General features: G+C 36.0%; 1 protein-coding gene across 3 annotated transcripts in view; it reads right to left on the reverse strand.

Moving 5' to 3' along the window:
- DIAPH3 (diaphanous related formin 3) overlaps positions 1-15,088 on the reverse strand; it is a 506,099-nt gene that overhangs the window by 282,532 nt on the left and 208,479 nt on the right. For all 3 annotated transcript variants that reach the window (XM_006927330.5, XM_045053868.1, XM_045053865.1), the window contains one exon: positions 3,315-3,410. In XM_006927330.5, coding sequence (XP_006927392.4) covers positions 3,315-3,410 — 96 coding nt within the window. The remainder of the gene's footprint in view (positions 1-3,314; positions 3,411-15,088) is intronic.

Here is a 15,088-nt window from a genome sequence, read left to right on the forward strand (position 1 = left end):
AAGTACAACAATAACAGAAGTAAATATAAATAACACAACATGCATAACTAATATAGTAACAACTATGTAAAAAGATAAAAATGTTAACAGAAGGGTTTACTGTGTGAATGGACATCATTTATTCCTTTACTTTCATCTATATTTGTAATTCATTCTCTGCCTTCCAGTATTAATATTCTACAGGTAAAATAACATGCACATTAAACACCTATATCTATAAAGACTGAACAATTTTTTTTATAGTTTATGAATAAGATTTCTGGCAAACATTTGCTCTAAGGGGGAAAAAAATGACAGAAAAGTTGAAAATGGCCTAATGCATAACACACAACTCAGAAGACAAGCATAGATCCTTAAAAAACAAATCAGAAGTTACTGAGGATAGGAGATACTCATTTAAAGCCTCCAAAAGACCCGTTAAAGTGAATATTTTTACTAACACGCATCTTATCCTTCAAAATGTGACTATATAGGTCCCACTGGAAGCTTTGAGTTCAGTGAAGAAATGTAAAGTGTGCAGATTTTGGAACCAGTCACACATGTTTTCTTCAAGGGAACTTATAAATATTTAAATCTTTACATTAATTCATAGATTCCAGGGTTCCTCCCTTTAGAGCTCTAATATTCCAAAAATCTGGTAAAGCATATGAACCTTGTAAAACTCCTGAGGGCTCTCTTGATCCTCGAGTGCCTGGAATTCTTTTGTGCTCAGTGCAGGGTCTCTGCCAAAACCTTTATGAACTCAAACATAGGGAACCTAACACACTTTTGAATAAATAGGTAAATAAGAGAGTAGATTTTACATCCTTTCCTCAAAATTCTATCAAATATTTCAGTTAAGAGAAATCTAAGAGAATGTATTGCAGATTTCTAAGTGGCAAGACTCTGTCATGTCCTATCACAAGACTCTTCCCACAACTCAGTATCTCAAAAGACTGAATTTCAAAGACAAAAAACAGCTGTGAATCAGATTATAATTATGGTCAAGATTATAGGTTGCTAAAGCTTCTTAAAGCTTAAATCATAACACTTGCTACAATCAGAGAGGGCAAGAATAATCCAGGAATGGATTACATCATAATATGAATGGCATAAATTCTGGACTTTTCAATATTATACTTTAAAATGTGTTTAATAATTAAAAGAATATATATATATATATATATATATATATGTATATATATATATATTTTTTTTCCATATATTCAGCTAAAGCAAAAAAGACAATATCCTTCTCCATGAAAATGTGATTCTGTTATCTCTAAACAGGAATAGTGTATGCTATACCTATTATTTTCAAAACAGGCAACCTTATTCAAGTCACTGAACGGTTATACCCATCTGCAACATCAATGCTACTACCTATGTGATAGGGTTGTAGTTAAGATTAAAGGGCCAAATTTAGAACACAGAAAGGTAATCAGTAATTATTGACCAATGCAATTAAATGTGAAATCCCATTTAGCACATGTTCTGTCATATATAAATAATACTAAAGTCAATTATTCAACTTTGAGATAGATATTTAAGCTAACTTATTATGACTGACTTATCTAAAAAGAATTCTATGTAAGGGGCGCCTGGATGGCACAGTCGGTTAAGTGTCCAACTTGATTACAGCTCAGGTCACGACCTCACAGTTCCTAAGGTCAATCACCGCATCTGGCTCCACACTGTGCGGAGCCTGCTTGGGATTCGCTCGTTCCCCCTCTCTCTCTGACCCTCCTCTGCTCACTCCCTCTCTCTCTTTCCCTTAAAATTAAAAAAAAAAAAAAGAAAATCCATTTGAATTGGTACTGCTCCAGGACCCCTAACAAGGCTGTTTTAGAGTCTAGACTAGGAATTTGTAATGTGGGTCATAGACACTTTTCAAGAAAATCTATGTTTTTCACATCACAGAGAATATAATTTTTTTGTCATTATCTAAGTTAATAATGCTTTGAAGCCAGACAATGTTCCTTTAAGGGGGAAAATTCCCTGAAATGCCTGTATCATGTAACAGTCCCCCAAATCTCAGTAGTCTAATCATGCACACACATACACATACATGTAAATTATCTCTAATTCAGACTACATGTCCATGACACATCAGAAAGACAGAGCCCTGATACCTGTGATCTTCTCATCAGGGTAATAGACACCATTTTGACTGCCATACTGGGTGCACGGGAAAGGGCACTGGAGTTTCTCACACCACCAATAAATGCTCCCACACAAAAGCTATCTCATCTCCGTTTATACTATCATTGGCCCAAGCAAGTCACATGATGACATCTAACTTCAAAGGTATCAACTTGTGCCCCAGAAACAGAGAGCAATATCTTGGCCAATAGCATTAACGTCTACACACTATCCATGTGGATCTTGGCATACCTACACTGCAGAAAAGGGGTGGCCCTCTGTGAGAATAAGCAGGAAAGAAAGGAGATCGCAAAACTTTCACAAAAGGAATGTCAACTCTGTCTTTCACGCTTACTGCCTCTAACATAATTCCCTCTTTAATCAATAGCATGGATCTTTATCCTCTCACCAAAGAATTTTTGTTCCAATACTTGCTAAAAGCTCTCTTGAGGCATGTAATAATTGAAAGGAAGACTAAAAGCCATGTTAACTTTTCATGCCTCTAGATTCTCCACATTGCATCCCTCTCATAACATCAGAAAATAACATACATATCCTATTATCTCAGTTCCAAGCAAACTATCTTTGATGCATTTAAGTTGCAGTTAGAAATGAGTTAGAAGCAAAACTCTTTGCCCTCTTCTCCCATAGTAATTCAGTCAGAAAGACAATTCAATGCTAAGTATTTAGCTCCTGTAACAGTAATTAAATCTAAAATATTTCCAGTCATTACTTTTGAGGAAAGGCTTTGAACTGCTCAGATGGGATAATGGAATTCATTTTTCTCATCATCCTAATTTCCATTAATATTCCAACCTCTTTTGTGTGTGATCAAGTATCAAAAATAATAGAGATTCAGAGGTATAAAAGAAATAATCCACTACTATTTTTTAAAATATGATGTTGTCACCCAAATTCCTTGTTATTTATATGCTTAGACAAAGGATAGCCTTTTTTTTTCAGCTATATAACATACTTTCATTCTAAATCCTTTCCTTAGCTTTTTTCCTAAAGTACATTATAATTTGAAAAATTTAACCCATCATTTGCTTAAATGAATTATCTTTGAAGTTATTATGCAAATAATAAAATATTAAAATAACATAAAATGAAAAACAAGTCATAAAGAAATAATTTAAAGGAACCACCTCCAGTGTTTTGCTAATGTAATAGTATTGAAGTTTGATACGTACAAAGGTTCTGGGCAATTTTAGAATCTAAAAATTTAAGCTGTTTAATTTTTTTCTTAATAGCTTTCTTCTCTTCCAAATCTTCCTCTTCTCTTCTCTCTGTAAAAGCAAGGATAGATCCATGTCAGTAAGGCATTCAGCAGCAAAAGGACAGTTTGTGAACTATTATCAAAGAATACAAAAAAGATACAAATCTTTTAAAGAACATGGATATAAAAATAATAGACATCCCAAGGCCTGTTTCAGATAGGCACTGGTGGTTCTTCTGCTAGAAAAACTAAGAGTAAATACGTGAAGGTCTAACAGAAAAACTAAAAATAAAACTGATTGCATTATTTTAACCAATACCATTGGGCATAACAATGAGAACACTTAGCTCATATGAACAGTATACAGGACACAATTACAGAAATAAACAGACTTACACTTAGGGTAAGTTAAGAAGTTAGTTCAAAGAGTGCTAAGCAAACACACACAGCTATTTTATGTCTGATATACCATGCTTATTTAAAAATATAGCTCATACTAAACCAGAAGAGTAGATGGTTTATTATTTGTTTTCCATATCTATAAAAACAGTCAAAATTTGATACTTAGCTTACATTATCTGAGTGTTTTAAAATCAATAAATGCATCTAGCCTCCCTCTCCTTAGTAAAAGAATAACAGAATACGCATCATGCTAAACACGAATCTATGACCTGTCCTCACAGCAAGGTATAGGATAGTCAAAATTAAGATCTGTAACATCCTATCATCTTCCTTCTCCTTTGTGTTCATGGATAGCTCTTCCGGTCAAGGCCAATCATACAAAATTAGGATCTTGATAACAAAGAATAATGGAGCAGTGTTTGTTAGATATGTACAAATAAATCACTAATACTGGGGAAATAGCTTCTAAAAGAATCTTCAAACATATAAGAGGGCACATTATGTTATTTTTCTATCAAAAAAGCCTATTATATGTTTTGTTACATAGTTTGAGGGATCAAATTTTATATTTTTTCTAAATATTAATTATCTCTATCATTTTATTAATAATCATGTTTTTCAACCAATTTTATATTACACTTTTATCCCACATTTGTTTTTCTGGGTTTCTCATTCTGTTCCACTGCTCTAAGTACTACTCCTGGTCAACTATCATTGTGTCTTAAGCACTGCATGGTATATCTTTTTTAATTGAATGTTCAAATCATTTTTCCCTTTCTACATTTTCTTTCCTTTTCTCCTTCATTTATTTTTCTACATGAACTTTAGAGTAATTCAAAAGTTCCAAAAATAAAAGTCATTTGAATTGCATTTGACTTGCAAGGCATTTATAAATAGATTCAAGGAGATTTGATATGTTGACAATTTTTCAAAATTCCTAGTCATCAACATGACATGTGTTTATAATTATTCAACTTACCACAGTGATCTTCCTAGGCAACCTATATACTCACTGTTACTATTAGGTGTCCTAAGTAAATCCAAATTATACTCTTAAGTATGGGGATGGGAAGTGGAGGGAGTGGTTAATTCTACCTTTCCCCACTATAGTTTGTAACTAGTTATGGCTGGTATATAAAAACTACTAAATTTTGCATACATGCTTATCATCAGTAACTTCGCTTACACTTTCATTCAAATGAATATTAAGCACCAATTAATAAGGGTTGTGCTAGGCAATACAGATACACTGTTAGACAAAATAGAGACATCCTGACCTCACAGAATAGGGGGGAAAAAAAAGAGTTACAGAGAGGAGGGAGGCAAACCATAAGAGACTCTTAAGGACCTGGAATAGACTAAGGGTTGATGGGGGGAGGGGGGGGAAAGTAGGTGATGGGAATGGAGGCGGGCCCTTTTTGGGATGAGCACTGGGTGTTGTATAGAAACCAATTTGACAATAAATTATATTTAAAAAAATAAAGACCAACAGCAGTAAATTCAAAGCAAATGCCAATTACAATGCATGGATATATATGTAACATTTTATTAGAAACCAAAGCTAAATAAAGAAGAATCCCATAACCCATACTTATCAGGGACAGTCTTCATGTAATAAATATCTAATCAAAAGCTTGAAAGAGAAAAGGAGTTAGGTAGGAGAGAAGATTTTGGGGTGGGAGGAGGAAGGATCAGATAAGGGAAGGATAGTATTTGGAGATCTAAAGGTGCAAGAACTTGAAGGGTACAGAAAGAAGAGAGAATAATAAGAACAGAGAATATTGAGTAGAAGTAAATGACACCAGAAAGTAGCAGGGACCACATCACGCAAAACCTTTTAAGCCAGGTTAAGACGTCTGGATTTTATCCTCCAGACAATGAGGAGCCACTGAGATTTAAGTGTGTGACAGGTATCAAAATAACTGCATTTTAGAAAAAAACTCAGGCTATGGAAAGAGTGGAAAAGTACGAGGGTAGGAGGTCAAGACAGAGGGAGTTACAGAAATCCAAAGGAGAAAAAATGGTGCCCTCACTTGAAGCAGCAGAAACTGGGATGGACAGAAGGGATGATTTCCAAAAGGAGAATCCAGCCCACATCTGTCTCCTGAATTCCAGAGTGAATACCCAGGGGTCTACTTCCAACATCTCTACTTGGATGTCTAAGGGGCACCTTGAACATCACATGTACACACACACCCTCCACACCTTCTCTTCTCATCTCAAAAAAATGGGAATGCTCTTGTTGCAACTGCTGAACTCAAAAAGCTTGAAGTCATCCTGTTTTCTGCTACTTCCCAGTTGACTCTAACTCAAAAATGTTCCTTGAGATAAGCACTCCTTACCATCTCCCCAGCTACTGCTTTTCCTACCATCCTTTCTCACCTGGTTCATAACTGCCTTCAACTCATCGCCCACCTCCTGGTTTGACTGACTGCAATCTCTTCACCACAAGGCAGCAAAAGAATCCTGCTTTCCCTTACTGCCTTATATGGAATAGCAACTCCCACCCAGTATTCCCAATCACCATTATGATACCTATTTTTCTCCTCCAAAGCACTTACTCTTGGCATACTATCAATTTACCACTTGTCTTTCTTCCCCTCATTCCAAAAAAAAAGATGTTTTAAAATGTAGCAACTTTGTTCATCATTATATCCTTAGCACCAAGAGTATGGTCTGAAACATACATAGCAGGTATTCAGTAAATATCTGTGGGATGTAGGTTTGTATGTGTGAACCTGCACACAAAAGGGAAAAAAAGAAGGGCACTCGGGACAACCAGGCAGATGATAATGGTGTTTATTTCATTCATCAAGAAATGAAAAACATGTTTAAATACTCAAGTTTTAAACACATTGTGCTTGAGATGCTCTTGTACATCCACACAGTCATGTCCAAGAGGAGGCTGTATGTACAGATGTGGAAAAGAGAAACCTGGAATGGAGATACAGGGCACAGTCCTACCAGTTAGTCCACTCGCTGTCATAGATTTTTCCAGTTACCACCAAAAATGACACATTTGTCACCTTACTCCTAGTAGTTAACAAAATGAGACAAAAGGTTTACAATTTTCAGATGAAGGCTAATAAAAATTATGTTAGTAGACTTCCTTTCCATAACCCGACCAAATGGCAATCCTCTACTTTTTAGAAAATGTACATTTTTTTTTTATCTTCATCAGGGAAAAAAAAAAAAAAATCCGCATTTTTTTTTAATCAGTTCATTTCTCAACACCAATTTCCTTTGACATTCTGAAAAATTTTCTAGCCTATTTAAAGAAAAAAAGTTAAAGAAACTAATAATTTTAAGCATGTTCTGACCATCTACTAGGCATTGCCCTGAACACTTTCTGTTACACTCCCTCACATAATTCTCATCAGTACTCATACTACAGCTATCACCATAATCACAGTGAGAAAAAGAATGCTTAGGGCAAGTAACTTCAAGCAGCAGATCTGAAGACAGTGATCACAAGACTTCCTCTCCAATATTCCTTCCTCTAGTTTCAAAATATGTTAGGTGTCACATTAAAATAACAAAGTGGGGGAGGGGGAGATAACCAAGTAAGCTTGACCACTTCAACCTCCAAATCAGAGGCTGAAATAATTTTAACTAATTCTGCCTTTCCATAAAAATGACAAATTAGACTCTTACTGAGTTTAACGTATCAGCATTCCCATAATGCAATGAAATTATGGTTTTCTCCTCTCTTCTCTACTACTATATAGCCAAAGGACGATTGGGAAAAGATGCAACTGAAATAGTAAGCAGAATACCGACCAAAGGATATGAAGCAGTAAAGCTTTCTGAAAAGAACAAAAGGATTAAAAAAACAACAGTAGAAATCAGATAATCACTCCATGAGCCAAATAGATTGATTTGGATAAAATCTTAACCATGAAAAAAAAAAGTTTTTAGGTAAGGTTGAACAAATACAATGAAGCCAGCTAATAGACTGCCTCAAATCAGTGTGATAGCAGTGAAGATGCTTATACAAAGGTCCTGATGAAGCAATATCTAAATGTTGGCAACAATGATAAAGATGCATTCAAGAGGAATAAGAACAAAGGACGATGTCTAGTGGAAATGAAATTCATACACAAGGTCCTATTTCATTTACCTCTGCTCACGTCATTTCTGTGAGACACAAGCCACGACACAGTGCAGAGACTCACAGGGGGAACTTGGGCTTGGCATCTGCCACCAGGTCCTGCATCCCCAGCTCCCACCACCGAACCTCAGCGTGGCTTACATCCCTCATCTAAGACCTGGGGACACACTGGACCTCTAAGACGGGCCGTGAGAAGGCAATAGGATGATAATCACCTCTCTCAGCCTCCGCAGTGACAAGGAGGTAAGGGACAAGAATCAGAGTGCCTAACCACAGCTCACGAGCCAATAGGAGAACACTTTTTGGGCTCCTCCCATCCACTGATAGAGCTCCTCTTCTAAGGCTATTCTAAAAAACACTTTCACTAAAACACTAGATTTTCTCAAGTGTAAGACAAAACTCTGAAACATGAAGTCCAACTATTAGGGCCATCTGTACTTGTGATCTAGCTTTTTTGCCATTAGAGGTCTGTGTTTAATATTATTTCCTAGAGAGGTTGTGCAAGGCGGCATTTTTCCAACAGAAGATTAATACTGTTCAAAAATGGTTCTGATCACTAACACAGCATATGCCGCATTTTATGAGTGTTTTATGTCAGAATGAAGTCAAAGATGACAAAACTTTCTATGTTGCCAAGAGCCATGAACTGAAAAAGTGTTTTTTAATTACATTTTTCTCTTTATTCTTTTTCTATTTTCAAAGTTTCAAAAATAGCAAAATTTTATAAAGAAATTTTTCAGGATCTTTGCTTTCATGCTAAATTTTCCATTAAAAATCCTAATTCCATGGTACATGGTTATACAGTTTATTCCAGTTCATTTTGCATTATGTTCTAATCAGATTGATTAAAATGGGATCTTTTTTCAGGAATGAGATTCACATATTCTCTCATACATTGTTTTCTCACTGCAAAAAATTCTAGAATATTCAGTTATCGGTATGTAAGCAGCTAGTCTCCACTAAAGTAATACCACACAAAAGGCAACACCACAGGCTTCTCGTTCCATAATGGAGTATTCTAAGTCAATGAATGCTACTAGTAATTGTTTATTCTTTTTTTATTGGTGCTTCCTGGAATGTATCTCATGTCACTATGTTTGTAAAATACTACACGTTTCAATTTTTTCCTGTTATTCATTTAGCACAAATGCTAGTAAATTGTACACGTTAGATGTTCACAGTAAATTACCTTTGTTCATTAGATTACACTAGCCTTGAGAGGATAAAAGGACATGTACCAGATTAAATATGCATTCTTTGTGACATTCAGAGAAGCCAATAAAATCAAGTCAACTATAGAAAAAAAAAGCACGCATATATCATGTATTTAGGAAATGACAACTGAGGCCTAGCAAAGTCTGAATTCATATAGGGTAAAAGGTGGGGGCCAGAAGACATCTATAAAGTCAAGATTATTTGCATTAATTGCAATTGTTTTTCTTCTTACTTTCTAACTGCCAAGGTTCTAATGGGCTAATAAAAAGTATCAAGATTTTATAAGGTCCAGATTTTGGAAGAACAGTCCTTGAATATGAAGTTTAACTACCTCATTCTACTAATGAGGAAATCTGAGCACAGAGTTTATGAGTTACCTGCCCATGGTTACACAAAGGGCTAGGTGGTGGCCAGCTCTCGGACAATGGCAGTGACCACCACACCACAGGCTAAGAGCAGCCTCCGAGGCAGGGAATCCCCATGAGGAAAGTAGTCTACAACCCAGCACGTAAGAGAAAGATAACTCCCTAAGGTTTTCATTGACACTGGATAGAATTTTTCCTCACTGTCCATGTTCACTGGGAGAGAAAGTGGGAAGGTGAATGGACCTGGGGAGCAAAGAGAAATGCTTGGTTTCCTGAGTACAATGAGCAAGATTTAACACTATGGAAAATTATACATAGTTCCTAAAGGGAAAAATTATGAATTCACTCATCACTACTTCAAATGGTAGCTAACCGAATACGATTCAGTTACCCAGCGATATATTGTGAATAGACTGGACCTGAAAACCTCAAGTGTCAGAATTTGAGAATAATCTAATAGCTGGGAAAGGAAAATAGATTTCTAAGAGTTACCACTACTAGTATCTGTGATAGGAGAATATTATTTCAAAGAAGATTTAGGCAGCTTGAAGGCAGAAGATACGGAATATATAGAAGAAAAGTGAAAACTTGGAATGAATTATTTTTTAAGTTGGCAATACCCCCTTGGCAAAATGTCAAAGTAAATGCTTTGGTATTGAAAACCATAATAGTATAAATAGCTTTAGTCATATCTGATCTGTCAAACCCGGTTTTAGTATTTCTAGGCACATAAATAAATGACTATGTACCTAACTACACAGAAAATAAACAGAGAAACAGGCTATCTTTCTATTCAAATATTAATATATGACTGCCATAACTAATCAGAGTATTTTACCAGCAAAGAGATGTGTGCTTGGCAATTTCAGGCTAAGAAGAAGAAGAAGAAAAGCGGCTAATGCACTAACTAAACTACTGAGGAATAGATTATTTCAACTACAGCAATCATCAAAAGTGTAGCAAACAAATGCATATTTCTTTTTATACGACATTCTATTTTAGTAACCAATGTCACAAAACAAATAGTCTTGAAGGACTTTTCTGTATAACTCAAGTCTTACACAAACAGGGAGAAGGATTTCACTACTTCACAAATCCTCAATTAGAGCTGTATCTAATTTTTTTTAATGTTTTATTTTTTTAACCATTACTACATGTACAGAAGAATCATTCAAGTCCTGGGATTACGGTCTATAAAAAACTTGAAACATACTTCAAAACCAAGTCAACAGAGTTGAACAAAAAATATGTTTCCTCCCTTTTTATTCCCATATGGAATAACAAACCGATCAAGACAGGTTATAAAAACTGCTGCATCTCTAAGGACCTTTTTGCAATCACAGAACTTAGCGATTTTGCTCATTTCAAAAGTATTAGCACCACAAACTAAAAAAATCATGTTCTTGAGGTCCCCTTGTGTGTAAACACTCCCTCATAACTAAGACTGAGATAACAGAAAAACAGGAGCTCAGACCAAAGAAAATATCAATATCCTTCAAATTCATATATTCAACAAAATGTTCTAATAAGCTGTATGCTGGGGAGAAAAATAACCCAGTCAGTCAGATCTATTTGTCATGCGTATCTTGGTGCTAACTGTTATAATTTAATTTCAAACTGACATGAGCTTTGATTAAACGGATGAAAGGTGTCAGAGGGGAAACTAAAGAAATCAGGAAACAGTTAAAAATTCAGCCCAAAAAACATGGAGGCCTAGTGTCACATGATCTTTATTGGTTCATCACAATTCATAAAAACATCATAAAGGTTTTTTTATTATGTATCCTCAAAGTCTCCCCACTGTAAGTACCCGCACCCTTGGAATTCTTACATGTTGTGGTTTCTCAGTCGTAGAATAATACATGTACTCATAAAATATAATTTTTCTACTAACTACTGTTTTTCCCAGTGCAACCTAGTCCCATATATCCTCAGCTAATGTTAGCATGTGAAAATATATCCCTGCTAAAAGAAATTACAGAGCAAAGACTCTAAAAGTTAATGCATGGCATGCTAATGCATACACAAGAGAATGTACCAAAGGGGGAAAAAACTTATTATAAAAAGAATGAGAACTTAGTGTACATTCCTAATTTAAAAGGAGGATTAAATCCAAATGAGGACACAGGTAATTCAGGATATCTAGCATGCTGCAGAATGGAAAGACTTAATAAGCCAACTTATTAGTATTTGTACACACAGTGCTAAGCAACTTGGGAATAGAAAAGGTAACAATAAATTGTATTAACTAACAGATAAGAAGGAATGCCATACTACACAGTGAGCAGACCATCCCTGGTGTATCAGAGGGTGAGGAAAACAAAGACAGAATTTCATCAAAATGGCCAGAGTGATTATCTACACCTTGAGAGAAGAAATGTGATCAGACATAAAAACGACCATTATTCCAACATAATGAGAGAGAATTTCAGGCTTAAGAAGCAGAATTTTATAATGATCTTAATTAGACTCAATGACAGCATGCCTATATTCCTCAGAATCTTGTATTTTTGCAACAGACTAACCAGAATGTGGAGTGTCAATGTCTATTTCCAATTAACATTTTGTTTCAGTATTAGAAAACTAAAGTTGCTACCCCTCTCCTGCCATAAGAACCACGGACTTGCTGCCACTTATGGGCTTATTAGCATTGCCCTAGGAAAGGAGTTATACACATCATCTCCGGTCAAAAAATAATGTGTGTGTGAGTATGTGTACGTGTGTAAAAGAGGAGGAAGTAGAATACTAGTTATTTGTTCAACTCAACATTTATTATATGGTCTTTCTGGTAAGTAGTTCTCCTGTCCTTCCGATTTCATGTTCCCATCTCTGATAGTTCAGTTGAAAATTCAAGTCATTTCCCCAATTTCTTAGTTATTAAATCTTTAGTCCTGGGAGATCAAAGATGCTCCCAGCTACTATTCCAGATCATCCCGGCATCTAAATGGTCTACCTAATTATAACTCCATCCTTTGACTAGCCTATTTTCTAGAATCAACTAGCTTGGGCTCTTTTCTATCCCACAACCACCTGAACATAGGATATTTTTGTTTTTGTTTTAACCTGGGCGTTTGATACTTATCTAGATTATCATCCCTTCAAGCTAGATCTCATACTATGTAGATCCTACATGGTCATACAAACTTCTTGGCTCATGTTCAGACCTGTTTTCCAGGTACCACCTTTCCCACATGCAACCCAAATGCCCCACATGTACCTTTCAACCACTGGCAAGTGGTTAAGGGAGAAGTAGCAGGTTCATGTACACTAGGATTAGGGAAATGCTTTAAAAAAAAAAATGATCTTTATATGGGCAAGAAAGGAATGAGGAGTTGGTGTTTAATGGGTACAGAGTGTCAGCAAGAAAGGTGAAAAAGTTCTGGAGATGGACAGTGGTGATGGTTGTGCAAAAATATGAGTGTACTTAATACCATAGGCCTGTAGGCTTAAATGTGGTTTAATTGATAAAATTTTATGTTACGTAAATTAACCATGAAAAAATAGAAACAAAAATACAAGGCTGGATTTCAAACTACTTTTTTTTTTTTTTTAATGTTTATTTATTTTTGAGAGACAGAGTGCAAGGTAGGGGGGCGGGGGCAGAGAGAGAGGGAGACACAGAATCTGAAGCAGCAGGCTTCGAGCTGTCAGCACGGAGCCTGATGCGGGGCTCGAACTCATGAACCACAAGATCATGACCTGAGCCAAAGTCTGACACTTAACCAACCGAGCCACCCATGCGCTCCAAACCACTTGCTTTTTTAATAATGTTAGTTTGACCTCTTTTTGATTTAGAAATGAATGGAGGGATTAGGTAATTTTTTTAATGAAAAGACATAAATCTAAGTGACCCCAAATTCTCAAACCAGATCAAACTGGGATCATTTAGAATGCATGTGGTCTTTCCCAAGAGCTGCCGAAGGAAAGCGATGTGTTCATTCACCACACACTACACCTCAAACGTGGACACTAGTTTGACTGCTTATCTGACGGCACAGACAAAGCTGCTACAGAAGAATCCTTCCTCTCTTATCTCATTCGGAATTACCTCTCCAAATTGCACAAGGAGTTTACTTCTTGGGCAATTCTGTGTTTCGAGAACCTAATCACATTTCCATTTCCTTGAATGTCGCAGCTCAGCTCTTAAATTTCTGCGACTATGGCAGCCCGGGTCAACTCTTCTGTCAATAGGGATGACAAGTGAGGAAGCAAGGGTAGTCTTTTACATGAAAGGAAGATCTTAGTTCCTCTTTCCACCCTCTTCTTGCTCCTCCACTTTAAAAGGTTCAGCATGGAGTACGGCCCTCTCATCTTTTATTTCCTTACCTACTGAAGAGTCAGCACAGGTAAGACAGCCTGACATTTTCCAAGCACTGAAACTGATCCTCTCATCTCCTTGGTCTTTGCCCCACATAGGCAGCTGGCACATAAACTATCGTGCTGAGTTCTAGCGAAGGAGACAGCCTTAGGCCTTTGGTATATTCAGACAAAAGCCATGTTAACAATAAAATGGTGCTTTATCTTCCTTTGTTGTGGATCCCTGTACATATATCTTACCAAGGAAAAAGGAGGGCCTGAACCAAGACAGGATTCAGAAATCCCCTGATGTTTCACAATCCCCCAAACTCCCATAAATACTTCTAAGAATTTAAGATAAGCAACATTTCCACCTCCTTCTTAATGTTCATATTTAAAAGTTACAGGTTTTTCTTATAAAACCATCATTTTCCAGTATCTTCCAGCCTCCCTCGCAAAAACATCTTATCTTTAGCACACTAACCAAATGCGCTATGAAAAAGAAGAAAGTACTTAAGAGAACCATTCTGTGAAAGGGAATGGGAAGAAACTTTTCATTAATGGGAGTGCAGTAGCTTAAATCTTATTAGAAAATCTCACTTTAAACTCAATTACTTCACATTATGTTGAGCCACCTGACACTTGAGCAGAGAAGCATTAACACCATGGTAGAGAACAATCCTTACCGGAAACGAAATATCCCTTACTGTAAACTACCCTATCTTACTAATTAAAAACTATCTCTGGTTTAAATGCTTCATGAAAATGTCAGACAGTAAAATTTACTGTTCAAAAGACATATACCAATAAGCCAATGCAGAACTGGAAATGAAATACTAAACAGAACATTTTTGACATCTAGAAACACCCATTAATTGGGGACTCTAGTGCATGTCAAAATTCCTAATCTTTAAAATGTTTTCATAAATCATAACAATATTCTTATTATGTTACTTATTTTTTACCCAAAAAACATGGAATCCATATTTCAAATGATTACTTGAAATTCTCAAAACTTCAAATCCTTTCTCCCCCATTAAAATGAATAGTAAAACATCACCTAATAAAAATTTTATTTTACAGTAAGAAAACTAAAGCAGAGAGTAGCTAAGAGTCTGTCAAATGGACATCAGGACTCTAGACTTCCATGTTTGTGCTTTTTACACTCCAGAAACTTGATGATCCTGGTCATTCAGAGCCTATCCAACCTATCAGTAGAAACTACAAATGTGACGACATGAGAACTAAATGGAATTAAAGGCAGAATGACTAAGATTCATTCCACCCTGCAGAGAAAGTACAGCCTGGTAACAATTGGAGATGCTGATGACTAATTTTTTTTTTTTTTTCTATCTGGAG

This window comes from Felis catus, chromosome A1, assembly GCF_018350175.1.
Source record: "Felis catus isolate Fca126 chromosome A1, F.catus_Fca126_mat1.0, whole genome shotgun sequence".
Classification (NCBI taxonomy): domain Eukaryota; kingdom Metazoa; phylum Chordata; class Mammalia; order Carnivora; family Felidae; genus Felis; species Felis catus.